At 35.3% G+C, this 10,273-nt stretch overlaps 1 protein-coding gene across 2 annotated transcripts; it reads right to left on the minus strand.

Annotated features, from left to right (window-relative positions):
• Positions 1–1,028: 1,028 nt before the first annotated feature.
• Positions 1,029–10,065, minus strand: LOC123566724 (uncharacterized). Of its 2 annotated transcripts, none has more exons than XM_045361043.2 (2): positions 9,719–10,065; positions 1,029–5,337 (listed from the first exon to the last, which is right to left on the minus strand). In XM_045361043.2, the coding sequence occupies exon 2, from the start codon at positions 5,240–5,242 to the stop codon at positions 2,633–2,635; it is 2,610 nt and encodes an 869-aa protein (XP_045216978.2). In that variant the 5' UTR covers positions 5,243–5,337; positions 9,719–10,065; the 3' UTR covers positions 1,029–2,632. The 2 variants fall into 2 exon arrangements, with proteins under 2 accessions (XP_045216978.2, XP_045216979.2); XM_045361044.2 differs by having other exon boundaries at positions 9,714–10,065.
• Between the last annotated feature and the right edge of the window lie 208 nt (positions 10,066–10,273).

Below are 10,273 nucleotides of genomic sequence, written 5' to 3' on the forward strand. Positions count from 1 at the left end.
ATAGAAACACCCGTCCCGAGGGTGCCTTCGCATTGGGTGGTAATGAGGCTTGCCGAATTACCGCCCAAGCGCAGGTGGCCGAGGGACGGATATTTCCATCCAATTCGTAAACACATGACTAATATTTTTTCTTGTATATCGTATACATGTTAGCATTTTATTCTGGCACATTATTTTTCTTGCATACCGTATTTTACAAATAACAAATAGAAATACTTTCTTTGTAGCACTCTTTCTTATAGTAGAGAATGAACTCTAAGCGCGGGAAATTAACGTCCGTAAGCAGAAGTGACGTCATGATGTTATGCGTTACGCACAATAAAAAAGTTCCACTTTAGTTTTATCGTTTGTAGCGTAACGTTATGTTCTTACGGTAAAACAACGTATTTTTGAATCGAGAAATATACTATAAGGAACGGAGAGAAACTATTAAGGTATATGCTTTTTTCGTATTTTACATAAACAATATATTATCAGTGCATGAAACACTGTTATCATTAACAGCACGAGAGTCATCTGGTATGGGGGAGGGGGGCAGATGGGTTTTGCCGGCATGGGTAAAATCACCGGAAACGCCAGTCCGGTGTGCAAGAAACATGTTTCTAAGTAAAACATATAATGAAAATTGAAAGCGTTATTTCTCGATGCGTATATGGCGCTAAATATCACACCGATGAAACGTGAACATAATACAGTTGTGATGAGGCACGACAGAATTTGCATAACCCATAAGCACCGGCTTAACCGAACTCTTATATAGAAACATTGAATGGACGCCATGATCTTCTTTGACCAAAACCTTATACATGTATTTACTTTTGAAATTCACACTAAACATTTTTGCAGTATTTTCCCGAGGGCCGCCAGGCTGAGAAGTATCACGATCCTCATCCAACAGACACAGTCAATCTTAATTAACACACAGCTGCCAGGTAACCGCCAAAACTACACCCAGCTAGAGACCCACCTAAGAAAATGCGTAGCCTTTTATCCGAAATTGTTATTAGGTTAGTAACTAAAACCAAAAGCATTTTTCAAAATTTATTTTATGAATGACATAAAAATATGTTAAATATCTAAACGCAAATACATATATATGCATAATAATATTAAAGTTGAATAGTTCATCAGTTATATTACAAATGCAATAAATATAATAAAGCAGCATTTTGCATTATTTTGTCTACAGGTAAATTTATTTCCAGTAACCTAGAGAACCATTTTTTGGTAAATTCCTTCCGAGGCACAAACATACTTTCATTACTATCCGGAAACTAGAGTCACAGACTGGAACTACCACATACACAGTCTAAATTTGAAGCGATATGTCAGATGTTATGAATAAGGATTCCAACACACAATACCAATCTGCACAATCGCTTATGTACAAATATGCATACACATTTTTAATGAACCAGTTTACATAACGATTATATACATTTATCATAACATATGAGAAAAGTAGGCACACAAGCACATATATACATGTAATTATACCTTCTTTTACGAACATTTACTCATCATAGATATGCACCTTCACTACGACATAACATGACTTGTGCCTCCGTCAGAACTTGCAGAAATATATTTGAAACATGACAGAAGAATGTGATGTTATTTGATGTCATTATACTTAAAATTGGTTTGTAACTGATAGACAACCTGAAAGACAGCTGCGATATCCATCCGAAATCTTATGAAATAAAAGCAATTACTTATTTCGTCTGACACTCAGATCTGTTAAATTGATGGTTATTCAGCTATTGACGTAAACAAAGCCAGTTAATTATAGCCCCTGTGCTTGTACGTCATTTCCGAGATGTTCATACCAGGAATATAGAGTGTCTTTTTCGTACCGTTTATGCCTTGTGAATTCGTCTATAGCTACTGTCTTGTCGGTTGCATAAACTAAAAGACTAGAAAATAAAAAAGCCCATCTTTAATTAATGTTTTCGTTCAAACTGGACGTAAAGGTAGACGCTTATGACTTATTCAGTTAACATGGATGAGAAATGTTTTGTTCATTTATGATATAATGACCTGTTTCAAAGCGGCCCTTTATTCATTTTATATCAACTTTGTTTTAGTTCGACTGGGATAAAAACTTCAAGTTAATTGTATCAACTCTTCGAGTCTGCTTCCTGGAAAACCAAGCGCTGCTGTCTTATGAAAAGGTGTTGTCGTGACTCCAGTTGGGCTCGAACCCACGTCGCCTGGGTTATTTAGCACTAGACATCGCTTCCCTCTTTAATTTCCCTTGTTTGTTTGCTTTGTCGTTGTGTAACTGTTTTATTTTAGTTATTTTGCAAATGTTAATCATTTCTGTATTCGTACATACACAGTTGCAAGGGTCTGCGATCTTTGCTTAAAATTGTTTTATGTAGAACTTTAGGACTAATTTTCTTCGTAACATGTTTTCTTCCTTTCAGCTGTCAATGCGTTTTGTTCAAAATTTAATATTTTATATATCAATATTTTCAGTCAGAAGAGAATAGTGCTTGCAAAAGAAGACACAGTCATTGCCACTACTTTACATCTGTACTTAGTCATTCTGTTTTATACATTTATGTATAATTCAACGTCTTCTGCATGAATTGTCACATTTTTTTGCAGCAATCAGCGCTCACATTTATTACCGAGCAAAGCCCTTACATCTGTCCTCTATTGAGTTTTTCCACTTTTTGAACAAGCAATAAAGGGAGGATTCTTCTCCGCACAGAATATTCTTAGGCTGCACGTTATTTTCAAGTAAATGACACATGCTGTAATCAAATGTACTGTTGAGTACCACGCCGGGACTTGGCATACGCACGGATCTAAGAAGCAGCTGATTTAAGTGATATGTGTGAAGAAAGACAGCCTGGAACTGTGACACTTTATGTATAAATACTTTGTTTATGCCATGTCTAGCCAAATAATCATGCTTGCAGAAATGCTTTTCCATGCGTTTTTTAAAATCATCAATGCTATGTCTGCTCGTAGCCTCAATCGCATCCAAAATGTCGGGACATGATACATATCCTGTCGGGTTGAACATGTGAAGTGCAAAAATACCTATTATCAAGCTATTTAGATGACATTTTGAAGCTCGAGAATTTGCTTTCCATAGGCTAAGCATAATAATAAGTATTTGTGAGGTCTCATCCACCTCTTTATCAAGCAGCGCGGGCATAGCTCCTAACGTAGCATACACGATGTTTTTTCGTTCACTATCTGAAAGCAATGGAATGGTTTCAAGGCACGGGAGCTCCGGAATGCATTGCAGTCTTTCGATAGGTTTAACATGTGAACGTTCTGTACTTCTTCTATGGTATTCTCTAATCACACTTCTTTGTTTTTTGTGTTTGAATTGCTTTTCGGGGTCCAAAACTAGTCTATATATTACACGTCGTATGCCCTCCGAACAATTAAAAGAAGACGGCAGTTCATGCATTTCAGCCTGTGCTTTGAATATTAGTCTGTGATTTTCTGCAACGTTAAGTATGAACGAACAGTCCATTTTACATTTGATAACACTGTTTACAAACCAAGACGGCAATTGGTTTCCATTACGGTCTTTCAGTTCAATACGTTGGACCTCAGACGTTTCTTCAGCTGCGTGAACACGTACGTTTGTATCGAATGTACCTGTATCTTTTACTTCAGAAGGCTCATGCGGGAATAGCCCCATATTGTTTTCATGCACTGACTTGCGATGGTTTGCAATCAAATATGTACTAGAAACGTTATCACATACATGCTCACATGGGTTTGCTGGTGTACGTGCACTTGTAATTTTGTCAAATAAAGGCTCCAGCTGGTTTGTCGTCAGATGCGTGTTGCCAATGTTATCTTCTAAAGGTTCCTGCTGCTTTACCGTCTGATGCCTTTTGTCTCTGTTATCTTCTAAAGGATTCCCCTGATCTGCTGTTTCATGTGCAATAACATTAGTAGCTTTCGAAGTCTCAGGCTTGTTTGCCGTCACACTTGGTGTGGTACTATCAATGTCCAAAAGCTCCCGCTGATATATCGTCTCACATGCAATAGCACAAGTATTATGTGAAGACTCAAGCCTGTTTACCACATTTGAGATGGCATCATTATTGTCCAAACACTCGTGCTGATCTACCGTCTCACACGCAATAGCACTATCGTCATCTGAAGATTCCAGCTTTATTGCCGCCACACTTGGAGCGACACTACCAATGTCCAAAGGTTCCCGCTGGTTCGCTGTCATACATTGTCTAGTACCGCCTGAACTATCATTTTGGTTTTCACTCACACATTCACTAGGACTATCAGCTTCGTCACGGGGATGCTCAATATTTCCAATTTGACTATTTTTAAGAAATGCTTCTAAATCAAAAATGGAAAATTCAGCGATGGCTAGATATGAATGGACAGACGTTTGGAATTGCTTTCTTTCTTCTTGAGACATCTGTCTAGAAATGTGGTCAAGTGCTATTTCTCCACTTTCAAACCCAACTGTACAAATCCACTCTAGGAGTTTACGTAAATTTCTAGTGGCACAGCTTAACTTGTCACGTGGATTTTTCGGATTAGAGAGTGTAATATTTGATGGATCAAAAATATCATTTCCTACCAATGTTGCGAAGACTGGAAACATATATTCATCATTTTCCATATGGAACACTTCCTTTAAGACAAGTTTGCGTTTGTAAAGCTTGACTGGTAAGTAAAATCTGCCAGCTAAATCACGCCGTTCTGATTCAACCATACATGCCATTGATATCGAACCCATGTTTAAACTATATACGTAGAAATCGCTGTCGTCGCTCAAGACTGGACATTCATATTTATTCGCTAGAACTGCAATTTCTTTATCAGCCTCATACACACAGGCCATGTGTGGAATACTCAGTTCCTCGAGAATCTGGCATAAAGTTATTTTTGATAGAATTGGCAGTAGTTCTTCCGTCTTTTGCCACTTATTGACTTTTTTAAAATGCTCGTCCAAGCGTTTCAAAATTGTGTCTAATTTCATATTATCCGGATCGTCCGCTCCGTCAAAAACGACAACTGGTGTAATGTTACATTTTAATAAAGTTTTGAAAAAGTCTTTACATCTTTTGGAAAAGTGGTCATAATTTCCACCATACACATTTTCATCTTCATAGTGTAAATGAAGAAAGTAAAGCAAATTCGAACCATCAATTATTAACTTGGTATTTTGCAGTTTGAAATCGATTAGAAACTTGTCCCGTTTTTCACGTATAAATGACCTCAAGCCACGGACACCCATTGTAAGAATTGTTTAACAACCTCGTTTTCTCAAGCTATTAAGGAATTGCAAAAGGACTTTTGATTTCATTGCGTCTTTCTCTACTGAGACCATTTCTGGAAAAGACAACAAAAAAACGTTACAGATCCCAATCTAAAACGTCACATAACAAAGTCAACGACAACTCATCGTGATAATAACGACATTATTAATGAAGTGTCACCTACTCTGGCAATGATTCAAACGGAAGTATATGTACTTAATACATGCTATCAAATAATTATCAATTTTAACAAACAATGTTATTTATATCAGCGTACCATATCTATATCACAATGCCTTATGTATACCATACCACCTAAAATCATAAAAGCAGGTCAAAGCAGCCTTGTAAACCCAATTAAGGAAATAGCAAACGCTATGATAGATAAAGGTCAATTCCCATCCAAACTTAAACAAGCCCAGGTTAGACCCATTTATAAAAAAGATGATCCCTTCATTGAAAAAAATTACAGGCCAGTAAGCATCTTACCCACCATGTCCAAAATATATGAAAGAATCATGAGTGATCAATTAACTGACTTTTTTTGAAAATATTTTCCATCCATATCTATCTGCTTTTAGGTCATCCTATGGCTGCCAAACAACTTTGTTAAAATTAGTTGAAGACTGGAAAAAATCCCTTGATGAAAATCAATATATAGGCGCCATACTAATGGATTTATCCAAAGCCTTTGACTGCTTACCACATAATCTTATAGTCCTCAAACTTGAGGCATATGGTTTATCAGAGAAAGCCTGCAAACTCATGCTAAACTACCTTTCACATAGGTCTCAAAGGGTTAAACTCGGTAAAATTACTAGTGAATGGCATGAAATACTTAAAGGTGTCCCTCAAGGATCAATCCTCGGGCCTTTGGTCTTCAATATATTCTTAAATGATATATTCTATTTCGTACATAGGTCAACTCTTTACAATTATGCAGATGACAATACCCTTTCTTTCCAACACACGGATCTAGATGTATTCAAAGAAACTCTAGAATCTGAAAGTCAAATCCTTATTGATTGGTTCGATATAAACCAAATGCAAGCTAATCCAGAAAAATTCCAGTCATTTGCATAGGAAACAAAACTAATAAAGCAGTCAAATCCTTCAACATAGGTCAAAATGAAATAATATGTGAAGACGAGGTTAAACTACTAGGAGTCAATCTTGATTTTCAGCTAAATTTTGACTCCCAGGTTACCAATCTCTGCAGAAAGGCCGCCAAACAACTTAACGTATTACAGAGACTGAGCAAATTTCTCAATGAAAATACAAGACTAATTATTTTTAAATCTTTTATTAGATCAAATTTTAATTACTGTCCTCTAATCTGGCACTTTTGTTCAAAAACCAACACTGAAAAACTTGAAAAAATACAATTTAGAGCTCTTAAGATTGTCTATAATGACTTTACTTCTTCATATGAAACTCTATTAAACAAAGTAAATTTAACAACATTACATCTAAACAGACTACGAACCATTGCCATCGAAACTTTTAAATGTATACACCATCTTTCGCCTGAATATCTGCAAAATATTGTAAAATTAAAATCTTCTAATTATGATTTCAGGTATGAAAATGTTCTAGAAGTGCCACAAGTAAGGACAACAAGGTATGGAAGAAACTCATTTAGGTTTGAGGCCGTCAGGGTGTGGAACAGTCTGCCAAATGACATGAGAACCATAGATAGGTACAAAGACTTTGTCAGACTGGTCCGCACCTGGACTGGCCCCAAATGTAAATGTGCCATGTGTCAGTGAGTGTATGCTGTATGTTTGCTTATTGTATGTGCTGTTGTCCTGCTTGCTTTGTTTTGCTTGCTTGTTTTTTGTTTGCTTTTTCTCTATCATGCTTTTGTTTTAAAAAATGCTGCTGTTATCACATTTTATGTAAACATGACTCTCTGCGAGAAAGTTGCTGATCAGTTCTTCGCAAATCTGATTTGAGGAGATATCTGTTCTTAATCTCATCTTATCTGTCACACTTTTGTGTTATTTTTGCTAATCAGTTTTTTATTTAGTTACTTTTATGGCAGTTTTTAGGCCTAGGTCAAGATCAGCAGCTTTCCCACAGGTTTTACTTTTTCTCTTTTTTCTTTCTTCTGTATAATACTCTTCATGCCTCATTTTTTTTTTTTTGTTTCTTAGTTGCATGGTACAGATTTAGCTTAGTTTTTCCTAGTAATAATCTGCATGTGCTTAAAAAGCCTATTATTAAATATGTGCTCCTCTCTTAGTATGTCTTAGTTTAGTTAATTTTATGTAAATATGTACTGTAAGTTGTCTGTTTTGTTTTTTATGTTTTAACTTGTGTGCTTCTTTTCTCCTAGGGTAGATGACAGATATGGGTGTGGTGGAGTGAATGACCTCTCCAGGCCCTTTTCCCAAATCTACAACTTTCTTTCGGTAGTTTTTTGGGACATTTACTTAGATAGGGTTTTTGTTTTTACACTTGCCACAATACCCATAATGTCATCTACTTATTTGTAATTAACTAATTTTTTTTTTGCTTGATTTAGTATCCCTCTTTTCAGCATGTATGCTTTAATTTAGCTTTTAAGGGGAGTAACAAGGTCAGTAATGTTTATGTACTGTTACAGAGTTACTTCCCTTGTTCTTTTATGACTGCTTTCTCTTTACAGCTGTTTTATTTTTTCATTTTATTTTTGTTATTACTATATCATACGTTTGTCGGGAAATAGCTTTAAGCTAATGTTATTTGTTAATTTCATATCCGACGTAAAATAAAGTTTCTTGTATCTTGTAAAGTTTCTTGTATATCAACGTGCTTTGTCACTTATCACCGTATCTTATTTATATTTCCATACTAAATATAGTAACGCATTGGGCCGATATTCGCGTTCATGCGAGCTGGTCTGCCTAATATCAATATCAGGCACACTTCCGGGTGTACCAAAAATCCATATCAGGCAATCTTCCGGCTGTATAAAAAGGTCAAAATTTTAAACTTCCACTGGCAGTATATACAAACTAACATCTATTTTACAAAAGAATACATGATATGAATACATAATTCGCTACCTACATCTCCTACGGTGCCTGAATAACGCTGACACAAGAAACTAAAGCACTAAAAATGAATATAAAACAAATCTTTGAAAGGAAATGACGTCAGCGTCATTAGAAAACGTTGACGTTCCCGCGCATTACATAAGCTATTTTAATGTCGTTTTCACTTTATCAGTATAATGGAACATATGCAATAAAAAGGTTATAAAACAGGGCTGGTGTGCCTTAAGGCGATATTGGCATACTAGATCTGTATTTGCCCTCGGGCAAACCCTTCACCTAGTATGTTTAAGGCACACCAGCCCGGTATAATAACTTCTAAATAAAACAGGGCTGGTGTGCCTTAAGGCGATATTGGCACACTGGATCGGTATTTGCCCTCGGGCTAAAGCCCTCAGGCCAATACCTGACCTAGTATGCAAATATCGCCTTAAGGCACACCAGCCCTGAAAAATAACCTCCAATTATATCACCGTGCCAGACATGTATATAAAAGGTTTCAGAAAAGCTGGTAACATTGACAGAACTGAACATTTTGATCAACTGTGCCGCATATATATATAAATGTTTCTTATTTATATCACCATACCATATTCCTATTACCGTACCTTATTTATAGCATCGTTTAATTTTTATCCTGTCCTATTTCACGTACAGGAATGCTCCACAAGAGTGTACCGTTATCATACACTACCAAATATAACTGCAAACTTAGACAAAATCTGAAGTCTTAAGTGTATAATCGCGATAAGGTAAAGATTACATTTGCAATTTGTTTGATTTAGCCATTTATAATTGAAAAACAATGTACAAAGTTTATACAAACATTTGTTTTCGTTCTCAAATCAATTTATTCCATTACTATCTATCGCAAACGTACAGTCAAACACGCCATTTTATATTCACACACAGTAAACAATGAACACATATTTTGTTGGTGTATGTGCAGAAACATTTAAAAAGTTCTCTATTAAAAATAGTGGTATAAGAGACTATAATTATATCATTTGGAAAAGTCACATTTTCATATCATATCTTGACTTTAGAAATATAGTAACAGTGCCATTTTAATAAATTTACTCACAGGTTGTCATAAATTCATAAAATGATTTTCATTTCCGTACGCCGAATCCAGGCTTTATTTTACGTTTTCCGGATAAATGACGTTACGCCACCACTTCCGGTTTATCAAACGTGCAGAACTACCTTAAGACAAAATGTTTTATATTCATTCTACTTTTATTTTCAAAATTGCTTTGTAAACATTGAGAAAGTACATCATTGTAAGCGGGCGTGTAGGAAATGATAGTAATACATTTTTAGATTTTGATATAAACATATTACGGTATTTTATAAAGTTGACTTTGAAATGTATAAAGATAATTATACAGTATTTTTAAACAATACAAACCTTACCTTTTCTTTCCAACCTATCCACCGGCGGCTTATTAATAATTGATACTTAACCACTTTAACAGTAGCAGGTAGACCAGCTGATTTTCGGTTTCAGTTGGTAACATTGACAGATCATTTTCTGAAAATTTTGATCAACTTTTTCAGAAAATAAGGTTATATTGACAGTCATTTTTTCAGTAACGGTGAGGAACGGTTTCAAATTATCTTGTAACATTGAAATATCCTTTTTCTGAAAATAGTCATTAAATATAGTTTAACTGCAATGTTATCTACAATCTAACATGATTGATAAATCTTTGCACTCTCTGATTTTCAATAATAAAATGTTGAGATCTTCAATATTGTCCATTCACGCCGCATATCATATTACTAAGATAATGATTTTTACTATTGGTAGGCCATTTAACACTGGGGAATTACATGATCAAAATAATCTCTAAACCAAAGTTATATTTTGAAGAACATGAATAAAATTTCCTGTCATTATAAGATATGAAATTTAAACATAGCCTATCATGTGACTAATGAAAATTGTTAAATTATCATGTAGTTGAG

Source organism: Mercenaria mercenaria, chromosome 8 (genome assembly GCF_021730395.1).
Source record: "Mercenaria mercenaria strain notata chromosome 8, MADL_Memer_1, whole genome shotgun sequence".
NCBI classification, from domain to species: domain Eukaryota; kingdom Metazoa; phylum Mollusca; class Bivalvia; order Venerida; family Veneridae; genus Mercenaria; species Mercenaria mercenaria.